The sequence below is a fragment of the Boleophthalmus pectinirostris genome, unplaced genomic scaffold (genome assembly GCF_026225935.1).
Source record: "Boleophthalmus pectinirostris isolate CB_2022bp ecotype Guang Dong unplaced genomic scaffold, ASM2622593v1 HiC_scaffold_15, whole genome shotgun sequence".
NCBI lineage: Eukaryota > Metazoa > Chordata > Actinopteri > Gobiiformes > Gobiidae > Boleophthalmus > Boleophthalmus pectinirostris.
The window spans coordinates 21,011,123-21,029,637 of record NW_026571070.1 but is presented as its reverse complement, the minus strand read 5'-3'; the positions used below and the strand labels follow the sequence as shown (position 1 = coordinate 21,029,637).

At 40.0% G+C, this 18,515-nt stretch overlaps 1 protein-coding gene across 2 annotated transcripts in view; it reads right to left on the bottom strand.

The window, feature by feature from the left end:
* The window catches only part of arfgef1 (ADP-ribosylation factor guanine nucleotide-exchange factor 1 (brefeldin A-inhibited)), a 42,151-nt gene that overhangs the window by 3,585 nt on the left and 20,051 nt on the right, over positions 1-18,515 (bottom strand). The window contains exons 5-38 of one of the 2 annotated variants that reach the window (XM_055150773.1): positions 18,233-18,412; positions 17,837-17,890; positions 15,804-16,113; positions 15,560-15,679; positions 15,199-15,437; positions 14,954-15,087; positions 14,147-14,381; positions 13,720-13,819; positions 13,510-13,649; positions 13,328-13,436; positions 11,390-11,591; positions 11,185-11,296; positions 10,473-10,678; positions 10,086-10,170; positions 9,808-9,973; positions 8,373-8,524; positions 8,143-8,271; positions 7,913-8,071; positions 7,381-7,525; positions 7,207-7,297; positions 7,091-7,131; positions 6,796-6,965; positions 6,323-6,474; positions 4,224-4,396; positions 3,976-4,136; positions 3,326-3,456; positions 3,032-3,161; positions 2,307-2,442; positions 2,087-2,225; positions 1,644-1,716; positions 1,375-1,516; positions 1,159-1,298; positions 673-844; positions 167-305 (exon numbers count right to left, since the gene is read on the bottom strand). In XM_055150773.1, the coding sequence (XP_055006748.1) occupies positions 167-305; positions 673-844; positions 1,159-1,298; positions 1,375-1,516; positions 1,644-1,716; positions 2,087-2,225; positions 2,307-2,442; positions 3,032-3,161; positions 3,326-3,456; positions 3,976-4,136; positions 4,224-4,396; positions 6,323-6,474; positions 6,796-6,965; positions 7,091-7,131; positions 7,207-7,297; positions 7,381-7,525; positions 7,913-8,071; positions 8,143-8,271; positions 8,373-8,524; positions 9,808-9,973; positions 10,086-10,170; positions 10,473-10,678; positions 11,185-11,296; positions 11,390-11,591; positions 13,328-13,436; positions 13,510-13,649; positions 13,720-13,819; positions 14,147-14,381; positions 14,954-15,087; positions 15,199-15,437; positions 15,560-15,679; positions 15,804-16,113; positions 17,837-17,890; positions 18,233-18,412 (4,967 nt within the window). The remainder of the gene's footprint in view (positions 1-166; positions 306-672; positions 845-1,158; positions 1,299-1,374; positions 1,517-1,643; positions 1,717-2,086; positions 2,226-2,306; positions 2,443-3,031; positions 3,162-3,325; positions 3,457-3,975; positions 4,137-4,223; positions 4,397-6,322; positions 6,475-6,795; positions 6,966-7,090; positions 7,132-7,206; positions 7,298-7,380; positions 7,526-7,912; positions 8,072-8,142; positions 8,272-8,372; positions 8,525-9,807; positions 9,974-10,085; positions 10,171-10,472; positions 10,679-11,184; positions 11,297-11,389; positions 11,592-13,327; positions 13,437-13,509; positions 13,650-13,719; positions 13,820-14,146; positions 14,382-14,953; positions 15,088-15,198; positions 15,438-15,559; positions 15,680-15,803; positions 16,114-17,836; positions 17,891-18,232; positions 18,413-18,515) is intronic. The other variant, XM_020925519.2, reaches the window with a different exon arrangement.

Genomic DNA, 18,515 nt, shown 5'->3' with positions numbered 1-18,515 from the left:
CTTATAAAATAAATAATACACGGCGTTATCTAGCCTATATAAGAGTCAATAGAAACACACAGGCAAGTCTACAGATTTAGGTGATTGAATTTGTGTGTGTTTATGTGTGTATGTGTGTGTACGTGTGTATATATGTATAGTGCCATTGTGCTGGTGTTGTCCTCACTTGAGCAGTCGCCTCTGCACTTCCTCCCAGGCGTCCTGTCGGGTCTCGTCAGTGTACATCCGAAAGAGAATCCTCAGGCCACACGCCAGACTGCTGGTCTCCTGCTTCAACAGGTTTGGCTTGGACTTCCCCTTAAAGCCTTCATAACACAATCACAGTCATATGTAGACACTAATGCACAAAATGCTCTTACACAGGTACACAGACTATCTTAGAATTAAATTAAGATATAATCTAAACCTCATCTAATCATCATCTGAAAGTTCATTCCTCACAGTGATTGGTTAAATCTGTCTGTCATTCATTCCCTCAGAGCGAAGACATGGCTGGAAGAGAGGAGAAATGAGTGGGGAAAACTAGTATGTGTTTGAGCATACACCTCAAATAAACAGAAACGCACAAAAGTAATATCAAATCTTATCTTATCTGAAATCTCATATTTTAGAGGTATTTTCAGGTCATCCACCTTTATTACAAATGATGAACACATTTTCATTTAGTCTCACCAGCTTTCCAGAGTAGAGTCCTCTGCTCGTTGTTGGAGTTGAAGGCCTTAGCAAAATGGTGCGACTCAAGGAGACAGTCCAGGAGCTTAAAGAGCTGCTGTGAAGTCAGGTACCGGTACATGCCCTGGTCCTGGGTCTCCACAGGGACATCTGCTGCATACAACGCATCCCTCTGCACATACAACCCAGAGCAATAAGTACTCTATGGTTTTTAGATGTCACAGAATTAATGCACTTCCTGCTAGGGCTGTACAACATCACAAAATGATTCAATTACTATGTTGAATGTTGCAATATCAGTATGATCATGATAAATGTAAGAATTATTTTTTTCTAAGTGGGCATGGCTAAAAATTCAAATTAAAACATGTTCCTAACTCTTAGTTTGAAATCACGTACAGGCCTTTTAAGATTCAAACTAAACCAGGCCTTGTATTGTGAGCAAATCTGTTTTCTTATTATAAAGAACATTTAATTTCATTGTACCTGAGCAGCTGCAAGGTTCTCAGCATCCTCCTTCTTACTGGTGGCTGGAAAGAACACGATGTTGTCGATGGTCTGGATGAGCTCCAACTGCACCACGCACTTAATGAGCAGAGCCGAGAAAAGCCGCTGCTCCTGGGCTTCTGCAGAATACATTTGTAAATACACACATGATATAAAAAACAAGAGTGAGGGGCTCCAAGTGAAGTTAGGACTTACTGGTCGAGTTCCTGGTCTCTGCCACACCTGAACTGTACTGGCTCTGACGACGGGTCTCCATGGCAATGCGGTCCGCACTGCTGAGGGAGAGCTGGTCATCGGAGCGCGACTGAATATCCACGGACTTCTGGGAAACAGTGTCCTGAAAGCAAATTGACAAAGTTGCCAAAACTCAATAAAATAATGAAAGTGGATGAAGATAAATGCACTCAGATTTAAGATGTTTGTACAAAGATGATTTTGTTTGATGATCTGTGCAATTCTCTCACCAGTTGTTTTTCAGACAGACTCAGTGCAGCAAACGGCTCTCCTTCTGCTCCTGCTGGTCTCCATGTTAACAAGCTGAGAACACAAATAGCCATTGTATATATTAGAATAGAAAGAATTTATTATTATTATTATTACTATTGTTATTATAAAACAGCAGTTCACACGAAAGTGCCACCAAAAATAATTATTCGCTTTCTGAGTATGAAAATCTGACTATATCAAGCCTAAAACTAAACCATGGATAAAGTGCTTCTAATAATAACTAACCCAAAATTAAACAAAAACTAAAGAAATGCTGCATGGAGCCCTGCGATCCACCAGAGGCAGCTTGCATAACAACAAAAAGCACAAGTACCACAGTTTGAGAAACACTGCATTAGAATAAAACAGCCTTCTGAGATTAATATCCAATCTGTTTTGCTGTTTTGATAAATATTCTTACGCATGAGGGATGGTTGTCTTGAAGATGTCCAACATGCAGTTACACGTCTTGTCCCAGGTCTCCAGGGAGAACTTCTCTCCATTCAAAATAACTACATTCTCTAAACAGTTGGTGCCTGAGCGGGCCAGCTGCTCATTATCTGTTTACAGGAAAACAAATAGGGTCAAGAAGAAGAAGTCTACAACCTGCTGAAAACAACGCGTGTTTGCTCTATACTTACCCTGCTGCACACACCAGTACAGCTGAGCCAGAATGTCATCCAATAGCACATCGTTAAGGGACTCGAAGTATTGGGTGAAAACATCACAAATGGCATAAAGTGCATGGTTACAGGTGGTTGTCATCCACTCTGCTTTCTGTCAAACACAAGCAATACAATAACAATTATTAACAGTACGAGCTACCAGTGGTGGAAGGCAGCAATGTACAAAAGTAAAAGTACAATACTTGAGTAAATTTTTTATTTATTATTATTTATTTATTTATTTGAGGGCAGGTATCTGTACGTTCTAGTCCGCTACATTTTAGTCCTGGACTAAAATACATAAAGTACTTTACTTTATGATTTGAGACCTGCTGAAAGGGTTGAGACTTGTTTTTAATACATACAATACATTTAATTTGAGTAAATGTACAAAATTACTTACAAACTTATCAACATACATAAAAACAGCTGAAAAATTAAGAAATCAATGTAATCACTTAAAATCAGGAAAATTACTCAAAATCAATACATTTGATGTTTTAACTGTAAAAAAAAAAAAAAAAAAAAGCTACACTTAAAGTACAATTTTAAACAGGTACTTTTTAGATTATTTCATGTGGTACTTTTACTTGAGTAATCTTTTGCCCCTGTGTCTGTACTTTTACTTAAGTAACAAAACTTAGTACTTCATCCACAACTACCAAGTATACAAAAAGTATCTTATTTTAAATTGTATGTACCTCGGTCTGCTGCTCTGGCAACTTCATATTGTCAAAGATCCTAAACACAATTCTGAACAAATCTTGCCACCAGTGTTTTTCGAAGGTGTGGCCGTACGTCTTCATCACTTCAAACATTACTGTTAGCCCCCTGGGAAAACAAACTTTTTATTAATTTCCATTTTTAAGTTCAAATCAGTTCATTTGAGCTTGGACTAAATATGTAAAAATGCCTAACAATTATCAGAGTAAAACAATATGAATGCATTGTCTGTGTGGCTCGGTAATAGAAAGCTACAGTTGACCTCCGCCTACCTGGTCCTCACATCCAGTTTACACCTGTTGATGATGCACGAGAGCTCGAAGAGAATGGGGAACCAGCCACGCACCCACACGCGGTCCTCTGGTGCTACATTCATGTCATCACTGGTATAGTCTTTGAAGGCCTGGAAGAAAAGAAGGACATTTTCACTGCACAGCTCAATGTAGACAATTATTCCTCCCACACAATACACGTTTTTCAACACATTTTGCACGTGCATCTGAGCGAGCAATAGTATAAGGACTTGGATGGTTCCCTGAAGGCACCCACCCACAAGAGGCACTGGACTCCACATTTTCACCAGTGTTTTGTGCAAAAAAAAACTAAACAAACAAACAAAAAAAAAACAATTTGAGTAGAATATCTAATAGCTAACAAGCATAATTTGCCATTGCAATTTAATTTACTGTTTAAAGTCAGATTGCACATTCGAGAGCTCACAGAGATAATAATTGCTACATAGAGTTACATAGTGCATAATGATTTGCCAATTGTGACCACTCAACTTAAAGTTTCAACTTGTATAACTCTTCAGCTCTAATATGGAATAAATGATCTACTAATCTAACTAATTTGCTGCATGTAAACCTTCACAAGTTAAGACATATTGTTGTACAAAAGTAAGTGTTGGTGTGGTACTAACCTGTGGTCTTTCAGACACATATTTGGCGCAGTGTCGGATGAGCCGGATGGCCTCCATGCTGGTGTCTGGGAACGAGGCATTGCAGGCAAACTCAGACAGACACTTGACAGCATCTTGGAAGGAGTCTATGGTGGCTGCAAAGTGCTTCTCAAATACATTCGCTGAAACAAAAAAAAATTTCAAATTTTACTAAACATGTCTCAAGTGAACTCTAAAGCCACAAATTAGAGAGTACTTGTTTCACTTACTGACAATATGGCCCGTGGTTTGGAAGGCCAACTCCACAATGCTTTCGTCCTGGTCAGAAGCGGCCAAATGGAAGACTGAAAAGATATTCTTCCAACCAGAGCGGATGTTTGCTGCCTGTGAGTTCACCATCTGAGCTATACAGCGCACGACCATGTCTCTGATAGTGGGGGACCTGTGACGAGAGGAATGCAGACAAGCTGAAAGTTTGAAATTTAAATAAAGAAAAGCTAAAAGGAGAGATGGGTAGTACTCATTGACTTTCATTTACTCAAATTACTTCAAAAAGTTACTCAAGCAAAATTAACTGATATCATACCTTAACACTGCTTAAGAAATGTTAAGTTTGAAGTAACAAATAACGTGAGCAAAAATTTTCAAATTAAACCTGCAAACTTATTGAATCTGTTTTGACATAGGACTGTAATGTAATACAATACAGATGGGAGTAAGTCTACAAGTGACAAAAGCTGTACGTGAGCAAAATTCGATGAATATTCTTCGAACATCCTTATACCCTACCTTCAAATTTATTGGATTTTTTAGAACTACCAGACTCAGTTACAATTTACTTTAAATACATTTTACATCCAAACTGTTCTCAAGAAGTAGTTTCACTAAAATTAATTGAAGCAATTCTTGACTGGCCCAGGAATAAGATATTATCACCAAATTAATCAAAACAACTGGACTTACTAAACATTTTAGTTGAGTTGTTTTGATTAATTTTGTTAATTAAAAAGCCCCAATGCTACATCTAGTGGGAGCCACAGAAACTAAACTTTTGGAGCCAAAAGTCCAGTTGTTTTGATTCATTTCATGATAACTCCCAAAACATCCTCAAAAACATTTTTACTCTACCTTTTACTTCAACTTGAGTAATACTATTTTAAAGTGAAGTTACACTTGCTCCAGTACAAATAACAGCTACCCTTCCCACCTCTGACTAAAGGTAGGTAGCACAAAAATATGAGGCTTAAGTAGAAAAAGAAATGTTCATTTATTGAAGGAAGCTGTGTCAATTAACTTTAAAAGCTTCTGATAACATTCTCAGTGGAAGGATAAGCATTATTTCAGTCGTCTTGGCGAAGTGGGTTTTACTGCAACAGTTGCCATAGCAAAGAGCTCCCATAATGGCTCTGTAGTTATGAATGAGGAAGAACACACACACACACACACAAGGACACACACACACAAAGACACACACACACACAGACAGCTGCTCATCCACCCGGAGGAGGGCAGAGTTAGTCTAATGGGCCGGAGCTGCAGGGGTTGTAACGTGGCCCTTTGCCATCTCCTCCTCAGTCTGCTCAGTGGGTGGACTCCCATGCTGCTGCCCTCATTCATGTCAGTGAAAAGTGCTGTCAAACATGCTTTGTGATAATACTAACAGCAGGATGTTCTACAACAGTGGTTCTCAAACTTTTCACACAAAGTACTACCTAAGACAATTTTTGGCTTTCAAAGTACCACCAGATCTAAACTCAGATATCAGATCTAAATTTGAGGTGAACAAGATAAAAATGAGTCTAAACCATGCATAAGTTAGTTCTAATATAATGAATAACAAAGAACAACAAAAAAGATGAATATAATCTAGTAATTAAAGAAATACTCAAACTGCAGAGGGCCCTGCATAGGAAGCAACCTGCCTACCATCAGAAGTACACATACCACAGTTTGAGAAACATTGTGCTACAGTATGGCATTAAACTTGACTATCTCCATGGAGACAAGCTGATGACGTCACAAATGTGAGATAAACATGTTTAATGCCATATTGTGCAGCATTCCAGGAAAAGTTGCAGAGAGCACTTTTAAATGAAATAGGACAGGAAAGCTACAGGAATAACAGTCAAAAGGTCTATTTAGTCAGTTTCAACGTTGATGTGCAGTAAACAAGTGAGCAGCACAGATTCTCAAAGGAGCAGAGGGAAAGAACAGCCAAACAGTGAGATAAACAGAAGGAGACAGAGGCCGAGGAGGCCAGAGTCACTGCTGCGCTGAATCACAGATTCTCTGCAGCCAGAGCAGAAATATTAACCAGTCACCACACAATACAGGCTTTGTGCTTTCCCTGAAACTTGAGTCCCTTTACCTGTTCTTTTTCATGATGTGCTCAAAAGGCCGAAGGAAATCTTTCTGGAATCTGAAGTTAGCCAACTCGCCCTTCTCCAAAAACTTCATTGACAGCTGCCGAAGAGAATCCACTGCAAAGATCGCAACATCTTCATTGGTGCTACAGCCGACCTGTAAAATAAAATCACTTTTATTTTAAGAACTGTTTATACATTGGCTGTGTTCATAATTGGTTCAGTTCTAATCCTGTTTTTTTTACTTTTCTACACAAGGTTAATTAGGTTTAGTCCCTATTTTGATGTTGTATGTATGTGGAGTGGACATAGCCGTAGTGAATTATCAAGATATCAATGAAAAGCTATTACAAATAAATGAGCCATACTTCACAGTAGCAGCCTTTTTATTTTTCCAATTTCAATCAAATTTCAAGGATGAAGGACCTCAGTTCAGAGCTACTTGTCCTTTTTGAGTCCCTCCGTTGTTGAGTTTTACCTTGTTAAAATGATCTCCAATGACCTCCCATATCCTGGACCACTGAAGCCTGATGCGGCCCATGTTGTAGTAGGAGATCTCCACTATTTTCTGCAGGCTGAACATTCGCGGGTGTGTGGGCGAGGCCAGCTCATCCATGGACACAGCGCACAGCCAGCGCACGAAATCCACTGACAAAAACACAAGACGAGAGAATAAATGGTTCCTTTGTGCCTCGGAGTGGACTGAGTCATCTTAATCAAGCCAGAAAAAGCTCGTCCTTGAGAGAAAAGATGTCTGAATTATCTCGACTCACCTATTGCGTTACCATCCAGTCTGGTGGAGCCTGTGAATATCCTGCAGTACACAAGACAGAAAACCTTTTTTAAACTTGGAAATTATGAAGTAAAAGTGTGATCTAGTGAAAATTACCTGTCTACAGCCACCACCACACTCTGGGAACTGGTCTCTCCAATTGACTCCTGGATGCTAGCAATCTGTTTTCGATCCACTGTCCCACCAACTGCAGAATTTGAAGTTATTTTAAAAAGGTGCATAGTATAAGCATATATGTTCATATTTGTATACAGTTCAAAAGGCCTTCACCTAGTCCAAGATACTCATCATTTGTCTGTTCCTTGGTGCTTGTGATGAAGCCCTCTTTGCCGCGTACTGTCCCTGAGATGTAGCGGGCTTTCACCCCTGTACCGATGAGCTGAGCCAACTCCAGCTGACTGATGCACTTCAGGATCTGAAGAATAATACAAGAGCAGCACAGTCTGAGCAACAGGGGAAATCAGAAAACAAAGGCTTCTATATTCACTTCATTCATACATTCATTGCATAGAAAGCACTGAAAAGCTCATTCATATTGCAAAGATGTATAATGTAAGTGATACTTTTCAGAAAGCTACAGCTGCAGGCAAAAATATGTTATGCTATTTAATATTGGTTTATGCTGTAAGTTTCTCCTTAAAAGTTCATATTTTTTAAGTTGTTGCTTCTGCATTCGTCACAGCAAATACTGAGCTTTTACTGCTTTATGATTAGCATTTTTGCAAAGATCTTAAGAGTGGGAGTGACACACCAAAATAGCAGGCTACAATAAATATCACCGGAGTACTGTTGCAGGACTGACCTCGTGCCAGGAGTTGCCCAGGTAGTTTCCGTCAGTGTGAGCCACAGTGATGAGGGTCTTGATAGTGTCGATGTTTTTCTGCTTCATTTCAGAGATGCCAGAACTCGCCGTCAACAATGTGAACCTTGCCAGAGCCTGAACATAGGCATCGCGCTCCAACTGTTACAGAGAGAAACACTTATTACACAGTTCAATTCAAGGTCATTTAGACCGCTGTTAGGGAGCCATACTTGTATTGAGAAGATACATGCTATCCGAATGGCACAGCGAATGCCTTCTAGACAAAGAGAGGCCACCTCAGTGTCATCACAGTCCTGCAGACCCACACTGAATGCAGCCAGGAAGGGAGTCCACGCCAGCTGGAAAAGTCCAAACTGTTAGTCCCCTGTGTCCGGTACACTCTTTCCTGTGTGTGGATGAGCTGTGCAAGAGGTGCGAATGAGGGGTGAGGGCGTGTTACCTTGAACATGGGTCTAACGTGCTCCAGATGTGTGGCGCTGGTGAAAGGGGCCTGGACGTGGCTCACAGCCTCCATCAAAGCTTTGGCCGTTTTTGCCATTTGCTCCATTTCCACATTGTACAACAGGCGCCGCTGCTTCTCACTGGCTACACCTGAGGGATTAAACATCAAACACGCACATTGTTCAAGACGCAGTGAGGTTATTGTAGTATACACAATAAGGCAACTGGTGATATCAAGAATGGATTCCTTTGTGGTCCACGATGAAAGCTATAACAAAAGTGTTTTATCTAAAACAGTAAAGTCTAAAACACACATTTAACAAAGAATCTTTAAGGACAAGAGTGTAAAGTCACAATAAAAAAACTGTACAGAACGGCACTTAACGGTACTCAACTAGGGATGGGATGGTAATCAATTATAAATTTAAAGCAATAAAAAGAGCAGACAGTAATCGTTAGTGTATCATTGTGCCAATCACCAAACAAGATAATCACCATTATACATACCATCAGATTGGGCAGAAAAAAATACTTGTCTGTGATGTTCTCTTCTAGAGAGTTTCTGTTTTCACTTATAAGCAGAAATATAATTCTATAATACAGTATTTTACTGGCGGTCTGGATTAAAAAAACGTACTGTCATTAAATGGTCTATTTTTGAACTTTTTTCACAAATAAACCGCACCAGACTTTAAACGAAACACAACAGTTCGATGGGTCAGTCGGACTTTGTTTGGCACTTTCACGGTGACTCTGGGCTTTGTTCAATTGTGGCGCGTAGGGAGGATGCTGTCTGGGACCACTGGATTGTTGGCGTATTCGCAGCTTTTTTGGTTCGTTTCTCCATTCCATTCCTCGTCAGCGTGGAATAATGAGTGTAGCTGCAGGTGTGTTTCGTTGCGCAGTCACTGTCTGTTCCGTGCGTGTTTGCGTGCGCTGCGGGTGGTGCGGCTTTGTAATTTACTGAAGTTGTGCTGGGACGCCCAAGTGGATTCATGTATAGGGCGCTCTGGCTTTTTGATGGGGTTAGAGGCTTAAGTCTAATAGCCCGGAAAACACGGTAGTTTAAACATGGAACTCATTCATAATCTTAAAATTATAAAATATTTGTATTTATACATATTTTAAACTGTACATTTTAATGGTTCTTGTAGAATAATTAGTAATTGTTATTATTTTGGCTATGATAATACGATATGACACAAGTTCAATATCCTTCTCTGCCGACTGTAAACATTGTAATATTATTAATTAGCATTACAGATATTTGTGTACTATAGCCACAGTCAGCAATGCATGTGCAACTAAAAAGGTCCACAAATCAATTTAAAAGCCCCAAACAGTGGGTTATTTATCAAGTGATATTATCAACAAAAAGGTTTAGGCCTGAACAAAAGGCTGTAATCCAAAACAACAGAGAGCAATGCACTTACTCTGTTTGTTAGATTTCATGGTGAGCTCCTTGGTCTCCTTCATGGCGATCTTCTTCCCTGCGATCTCATCGTAGATGGCGGACAGATACTCCTCCGGCAGGTCTTTGCTGTCATTAATCCCCCGGTTCATCTTGATGTATTGCTCTTTGGACATTTTATTCTTCACCTTGAGAGACAAAAACAACCGAATGAGTCAAAAGCTATCTGTGCGTTTTCAGCGATTTGTGTTAAGATGCGATCAAAAACACTTGCCACAGAATGACTACTGCAGTGCTCACCTGTGGACTGTGGAGGTCTGTTGTCAACATAATGATGGAATAGGCCAGGACGTACGCCGTGTCAGCACTGGCGAAGAGTGTTTGCCTAAAAATTGACAATAAAGTTAAAGGAGCACTGTGGAACTTTTCTGGTGGAGGGTCTACCTATATTTTTGTCTTCACAATGTAGTAATTGCTTTGCTTGTAATGTTCCACAGTATAGTATTAAACTTAACCATCTCCTTGGAAACAACAACTCTATTACTCAAAGAACATGCATACCAAGAAACAATCATAGTAAAATGAATGGAAGATAAATAAGTTGAAGTATGTCGTGGACACTCTACATTAGACAATTCATATACCAGATTAGCACTTAGTGAGTTAGCATTACGTCTACATTCTTACCCCTGATTGCATTCAAGATATCTTGCTGCAAATTTCTCCATGAGTCGGTCAATCTTCTGGGCCTCTCCCGGGAGTCGAAAGCCCTCCAAGAACATCCTCAGTGCTGACACAAAATCTTTTCCTTGGAAGTCCATCTGATCCACGTAGGCATACATCACTTCTTTATTGAACCGGTCATTGTCCCCTAAGAACTCTCCAACCTGAGTCTGACAAAGCAATAAAAAGACTGAATGAGTTAATATAAAAACAAATGTGATAACTGATTAGGTCATTAAGTCTCAGAACACATCTCCATAAATGCTCTCCAGTGCATCTGCGGTTTCCAAAGTAGCAAATCATAACAGATTGTGACTGATGATGACTAATAAATAATTGGACAAGAGCAAAATTTGTTGAGAAGTCTGAGGACACTAATAAAGCACAGCATTCATCTAATCAAATATAATGATTTATTCTATTACAATGATTATATTTATACAACCTCTGTATTAAAGCAACTTTTAATAATCCCATGTCCCACTACATAAAAAAATTAATCATTTCAAAAAGTCTATTCAAGGTGAAAAGACAGTAAATTTCATCAGTGGTTTTAGTGATTTTTATAGCGCTGTTTTCTAAGATGTTTGGGTTATGAGCTAAAGGCAGTTAAAGAATAATTTGGTTGAATACTTGTTTTGTTCATGCTAAACAACAAACTAGCAAAATAATTTACTGAATCAAGTCTTTCTTCTTGATGCAAAAACTGTGCAAGGTCCTCCGGTGTGGTTCCCAGCATGCCTTGCTCCTGTAGGTACTGGATTCCTCTCTTTGGCTTCTTGTTAAATCTACACATGACACAGAACAATAGTGTTAGTATAGCAAACCCCATTACAGCAACAACATGATGAATAATTGAAGTGTGTGTGGTGCAAACATACAGGTCTATGCCTTGCTCGATAATTTCCTTCTGCTGTTTCAAGACCTCAAACTGCTCCGGGTTGTCAGTGCCGGACATTTGCGTGCTGTAGCTCCCAATGCCGGAGGATGCTGTGGAGTCTAGAGAGTTAATGCTCCCGTAGCGGTTTATAGTGTCCGGGGCCTTCGTCTCTGTGTTGTCCTGCTCTGATGGTTTCTCTTGACCTATGGGAAAGCACATGCCAAATTATACAATCAAAAGTAGCAATACCCAGATACTAATCAATACTAAATCTAATATCAAAACTAGACACAGATTTGAAGTATTGATACTGAAACGCACAAACAGGACAAAATTCAGACTTTCCTAAATAATTTTGGAATGATCTTGATGCATCACATGTAAATATGAAAAGAAACTACTATTACTTTGTCATTATGTTGTCTAAAATCATAACTACCCTATTTTTGGAGTAATATCACCAGTAGAGGATGTATGATATGGCTATTAAGAGTAAAATTGAATCATGATTAAATTTTACTGCCCTTACCCACTTCGTATACTGATCTGCCTCCATCTGAGGAAGTGATCGGCAATATAACCATCAGAGTGAATTGTGCCTTTTTTTTTTTAGAATAAGCCAATAGCAAACTTTGGTAACATCTTAAAACCATGTGGTAAACTGAGCAAGACTAAAGAAAAAACTATTTTTTGGCATATCGTCTGATTTTAAGTAATAGTAAAAAAGGAAGGAGAGAAAGCTATTTAAGCTCCAGGCATTTACATCCATATTCTATTAAAATCACAAAGGTAGGAAGGAGTCTTTTCTCAGTATCGCAGAAGCTCAACGAAGAGGTTTTGAAAATGGACTGACACAAGCAAGAACGAACGCAGCAAATGAAATGAGAAACTGCAACAAAAAGGGGGCAAAATGACCCTGGGGCTGGTTTAAGAATTATTGCAGACAGAAAGGATACGCGCACTGCTGTTTGCTCTCACTAAAACAGCAATGGCCCATGTTTATTTACAAAGAGCAGGTGCAAGCAGAGCACGGAGAGAGAGAGGCAGGGGGCATTGTAAGAGGTGGATTATCTAAAAGCTTCAGGAGGTGCAGTTAGAACTAGGGGCTGGAAAAGGCTGCTTTTTAAGCCCCACAAGAATGATGCCTGCTGGAGTGTGGCCAGTGCTACCAACCCAGGGTCTTATTACTCATTGGAAACTCTCTAAAACATTTAAGACAGTGGAGGAGCTATTTAAGTTGGTTGCGTGTCTTCTGTGTGTCTATTGTTACAGGGAAAGGGACAAACTGGGCACTTTATCAGTTAAACAGAGCAGAAATAGTTAATATGGGGGAGGATTTAGTAATATTAAGCTGTAAAGGATCAGTAAAAATACACAACACAAGGAAGTCTGTTGGAACAAGATCTAAAGTTAGAACAACTTTCTCACAGCAACACAGTTCTAGCAACCACTGCAGACAAAAGGACAGTTACCTGCTCGTGCTTTGGAGTTTTTCCAACATAATGAAACATATTTGGAAAGGAGACAATTGAATGCATTGTGTTTAATTCATAAGACAAATTAAATTGCACCAGAATGTGAAAACACTAACTTAGCCTTCAGATCAGATTATCTGTGGCTAACACGTCTGTCTGAGCGGGATAGTTATGACAGCTTAGCCTAAGGGCTGCCGTTGTACCGCGTCAATGGCCTGTGGGATTGATTTCATGGCCAATTCCTAAAGTTGCACTTTCTCTGCACCTTGAGCTGTTCCTTTGGCTAAAAGACTCCTGTAAGAAGAGAGCCAGTAGCTGTTTTTTTCCCTTGAGTAATGTTTTGCATGTCCTATAAAGGTATTTGATGCTGGCTTGGCCCAAAGCATTGTACTGTATTTTGTATAACAATTATAATTTAAAACACAAAAATTTACCATTTAGATAAACATGTAGACAGGTCTTACCAAGGCTGGTTTGGGAGTTGGGGTTCACATACTGGTCTTTACTCCATTCTACCATACACTTCAAAATGGACACTAGACATTCAAGGCCCTTCTTCCTTAGAGTCAGCTCCTATAGGAAGAATATTATAGGTCACTCACTCTGTCAAGTATTTACAATTATTTAAACCATATAAAAGTTGTACCTGTAGTGGTGTTGTGCCGAGCTCGTGGCCACCACGGCCCTGTGCAATTTTTGACAGGTCATTGACCAAGCGTTCAAAAATATTGGCAGCATTCAAGTCACAATCATAATTGACATAGATGTCCACCACACTCTGGGCATCTGCAAAAGCACATTATGTTCAGCACTGTGTTCAGTGGCAGTTTTAACTGTCATACAGAGCCCAACAGACCTGCACATATTCTGGTCAGAGTCTGGATCACCATCCACTTATGGTCATAGGAGCTTGTTGAGGTCTCCAGGATGTAGAGAAAAATCTCTTTGAAGAAGACCTGAAAAAGAGACATGACCATATGTGAATAACAAAAGTGAAAACACCACAGGCTTCACACACTGAAAATAAAATCTGCAGAACACTGTATTTCGGCAAATCCATTTTCTAGCATTTCCTTGAAATATAGTCTGAAACCAGGACACTTTTTCATAAAGACAATGTTCGCTGGATGAAAAAATTTTGGTTCTGGGTATCCCAGAAATTTTATTATTCAGTCACACTGACATTCAAAAATATACAACATTCCATTTACCAAACATTGTAGCTGGTTCTGTGGATTAAAGTGAAAGGATGGAGAGCATGCCTTCAGCACAGTGCATATTACCTCGATTTGCATCTTGAGATGAGTCTTGAAGTGTGACAGCAGAGTGAGGAAAATGGACAGAGAGAGTTCAAAGACCTCGGGCACAGAGGAGACCCCGTTCTTAGACAGAGCCACACACAGGTACTGCTTGATGGCGTTTATGAACATTTCATTGGTTTTAAAAATGGGCCCAGCGTTCTGCAGAATAGACAGCAGCAGCTGCAGAGACAAGACCTTTGACCGCAACTCATGAGACCTAAAGAAGACAAAATACAGAGGATGTTGAATTAAGTAGGGTTTTTATTTCCTGTGTTAAAATAAGGACAACTCTGACACTAAAATACAAATTAATGTATCAAACAAATAATCAGAGAAGTGTTTTTTTCAGCTAACTCATACTACCCTACTTTATATGCTGTTACTGGCTCCTATTCAGCGATTCCTTTTATCTCCAAAGAGCAGAGGACATTTGTGGGAAAAACAAAATATGTCTCTTTTGTTTGAAATTCATCAAAATAGGTATTCAAAATTCTTGGAACAAGTATCTTTATTCTGTGAAACCTAAAAGTGGAGTGATGCCTCATAGTTTATCAGAGTTCTCAAATTATTATTGGACCAATCTCATTTAGAAACATGACTCAAATATTTTCCTACACACAGAAAGAGATGGAAATGCAGTTTCAAACTAAGCAAATGCCACTGCAAGCAAATTTCTAATAGTAATAATTTTATAATGAAAGAAATAAGTGTTATTCTTGAGCCAACTAAAACAGGCACATCTCATGTAGGGTGTAAGATGTAAGGAAACCAAGCCACAGAAAGACTCACTTGGGATCCGGTGGTCCATCAGACAGCGGCTTCATTGACAGTTTACAAAGCGATCGAAAGACGAGGAAGGCGTCTTTCTGTAGGATGTGGGAAAATTTAGCTCCTGGAGGCTGTCCCGGAGCTGCACCAGATTCCTGCCAGATTAATGATTAATTTAATACTTAGTAAAATCATTAATTCACACAACACAGACACACACACAACAAACATGCAACATGTGTTCATACGAAATGTGTGTGCTTTACCTGAGTGTCAGTGGATGAGACAGACAACCGGTCATCGGGAAGAGAGGGGGTGAAGGTGGCAGAGATAGGGGTTCCCGGGATGCCGTTGGCGTGGACGTGCTCAGTGTCACTGCCTGCGGTCCCCTCATCCTCCAGAGAGCTCTGGTTGCCCTCGGTGACGGCCTCAGCAGGCTCAGACTCAGCTGGCTCACCTGAATCCTTTGCCTCAGAGCACAGGTTTGCAGGGTCTAGACAGTGCCCTGTGAGTATAGAACAACTGATTAAAGGAGACAATAATATGCAAAATCAACATAAACATCTAACATTTTCCAGTTTATCAGTAAGTGAATTTTGCAATTAATCAAAGTAATGCTGCTCTTACCTCCAGCTACAGTATTGACTACTTCTTGAAGTATACTCTGGACAATTTCCTGGGCTTTCTCCTCATAGTTGGGAGCATCTCCTTCCTCATTGGCCTCCGTATGCTCTTGAACTTCTGCATCTAAAGTAAATGAATGAATAAATAGATGCATTCACATAGAGCCTTGTAATGAATAAAATCTGTAATAATCAAATGCATTCCTATATGTTTCTATGCCTATGTTAAATCCAGAGTTATTGCTTACTCTGTGCCGCTGCTGTTGCCTGGTCAGCCTCTGTCTGTTCATTTTCTGCCTCACAAAATTCAGTACCATTCTCCGGGTCTGGATTCTCGTAGGCAGGCCCCTGCTCTGACACAGACCGGCTGTTCCCCTCGGGGGCGGGGGTGGAGGGGGCTGTGGAAGGCGTGGAGGGGGCAGAGGGGATGTTGATGGTCGGGGTGGAGGGCGTGGTGGGACCGTTGGCCTCTTGGATCGGCCCCTTGGACTCATTCTGAGGTGTGACCGGGGAATGCTGTCGATGTCGCTCTCTCTCTTGCTGCTTTGCCTCCTGCAGCTGCAAGCCACAAACGTAACATGGACTCAATGAATATAAAGCAGTAACAGTGTCTCTACCCCCAGGGTAGGTATAAGAGGAGTTTCCAAATTGTCAACATACAAAAAAAATTAAATATACAAATCAGGCATAACACTATTGCCACCAACTTGTTTGTCCTAGTTTAATTTTACATAAGGTCATAATAATCAGAGACCACTGGACATAATGTTATACCTGATCAGTGCAAGTTGCTGAATGAACTATGAAGTCTGTAGTAATGAAATGATAAAAGTAAAAATGTTTCATGCTTATATATACAAAGTTTTAGTCCAGTGATTGCAGGCAGCATTTCCTCTGGAAAATAAATGCTTGGCTGGTGCGTCACGATTGATATAAGTAACCACTTCCCCTGATATGGGATCTGAGTGTGACTGTACTTTGGTGAAGGTAGGTCATGAGGTAAAAGTGGGTCAGAAAACATTAGCATAGTGCTGAAGCCTGATCATGGTATTATTCACAGTCAAAAGTATTTGTAGAGAAACACTCACAGATAATTTCTGAAAGAAATAAGATGCAGTGGTCTATGTGCAGGATGCTGATGTGGAAAACTGTACAGTGATTTTTTAGTTTTTTTTTTACTCAAGTGGAATTACAAGAATGTAGGATGTGTTTGTAATGTCAAAAATAATTTCCTAAAAGTGAAGACAAAGCATGGTTACTGACTAGATAGAAACAGAGGTACTAAATGGTAAATAACATCAGTGACAGGTGTAGAAAATAATGCTGATACATGGTGACCCCCCCCCGGAGAAGTGTTTCAATAAACACTGTAATTAGCTTTGTATTTGATAAGGAAGAATTAAGTCATTGGGCACATAATATACTGTTCATTTAAGATGCTAATAATAATTATCTATAATGAGTGAACAAAAAACAAAGAACAAATTAATAAATTAACTTGTTGCCTTTTTATCCACAGGTCAGGACTGAAGAAAATGAGGCTGATTGGAGCAAGTTGCCCAGCATATGTGTACGCTGTAACCCTAACCACTGAGACCACACACAGATCAAAAACTAAGGTCTCTCAAAGCCTTTTTTGTTAATGAGGTTTTCTGTGCTGCATGTCACATAATATGTCACATTCAATGAGACAGCATTCTTAAAAGGAAACAATTAGTATTGAATACAAGCGATGGTAACAAGGGTAGACAAGCAGAGCTTAAGGAGAAGCAGCCCAGGCAGAGCAAACAAACTAAGCTCATTATTTAAATGCCACCTCAGTGGGATAGGGAAGGCTGAGCCGAGTGTTAGAACCTGAGACAGGCTCTTAAGATGCATGTGTGTGATCATAATACCACCTTTAAATATCTGAGTCTGCCATGTTTCTACTTTTCTGTCCCATGTCAGTGTTTACATTCAGGCAAAAATATGAAATAACTGTATCAGAAAACAGCACAAAACTATCAACAACGAGTCAGCTGGAGTCATCTTTGCCATAACATTTAGCAATCCCCAAGAGTTCACGTGAACTACAATGTGCCAAGGTGTGGGAGAGCAAGATGATTTGAAGACATGTCAACAAGCTACAGCAAGCACACAATGGATGAAAAGTACATAGAAGCACCTGCTCCGGAGCGCGCAGGAGCCAGAGAAATGAGTGCAGGATGACAGAAGCGTGATGCAAACACAGACACAGTGTTCAGTCCAATCAGGCAAATCACAGCAGTCCTGCAAGCTTTACCTGGCGGTCACGCTTTCGGGAGGCCAGAGACCAAGATATCTTGTGATTTGTAAGCTATGTGTCCAAAGAAAGGGAGGGAGGCAGGTAAGGGGGAAAAGTGTCATTCAAAAAGAAAAAAAGGACATTAGAGCAGGTTTTGTTGGGTCAAATCATCTTCTAATTGTCCCTCACAAAATACAAAAACAAACATAAATTTGACTGAAAGGTACAGTACACATACAGAATATGCAGTATATCTATTGCATTTGCAACAGATATTTGGCACAAACATTTAACATGAAAAACTGACTGACTTCAGAAAGGCTTAACGATAGGCCCCTGACAGTGGTTCTGAGGATCTGCTGTTGACTCTTCTTCTGCATGTGTAAAGTAAATATGTGATTGTGTTGAACATACTGCTTGGTTTTCCATTCGTGCAAAGATGACGTTGAGCATTTGTGTGAGCGTGGCCTTGGCGGTGGTCTGGTTGATGAGGTTTTTGCTGGCCAGGTAGATGTTGTAGCAGGTCCGCACAGCCTGCAGGACAGTCCCCTCATGGATCTCTATGTGCTGAGAGGTGACCGCTGTCAACAAGGCCTGGACACAAGACCCACAACTTGAGACTGAGCCACTATATATACTTAAATACAATAATAATATTAATATTCTACATTGTCTTTCTTTTCTTCACAATAACCAT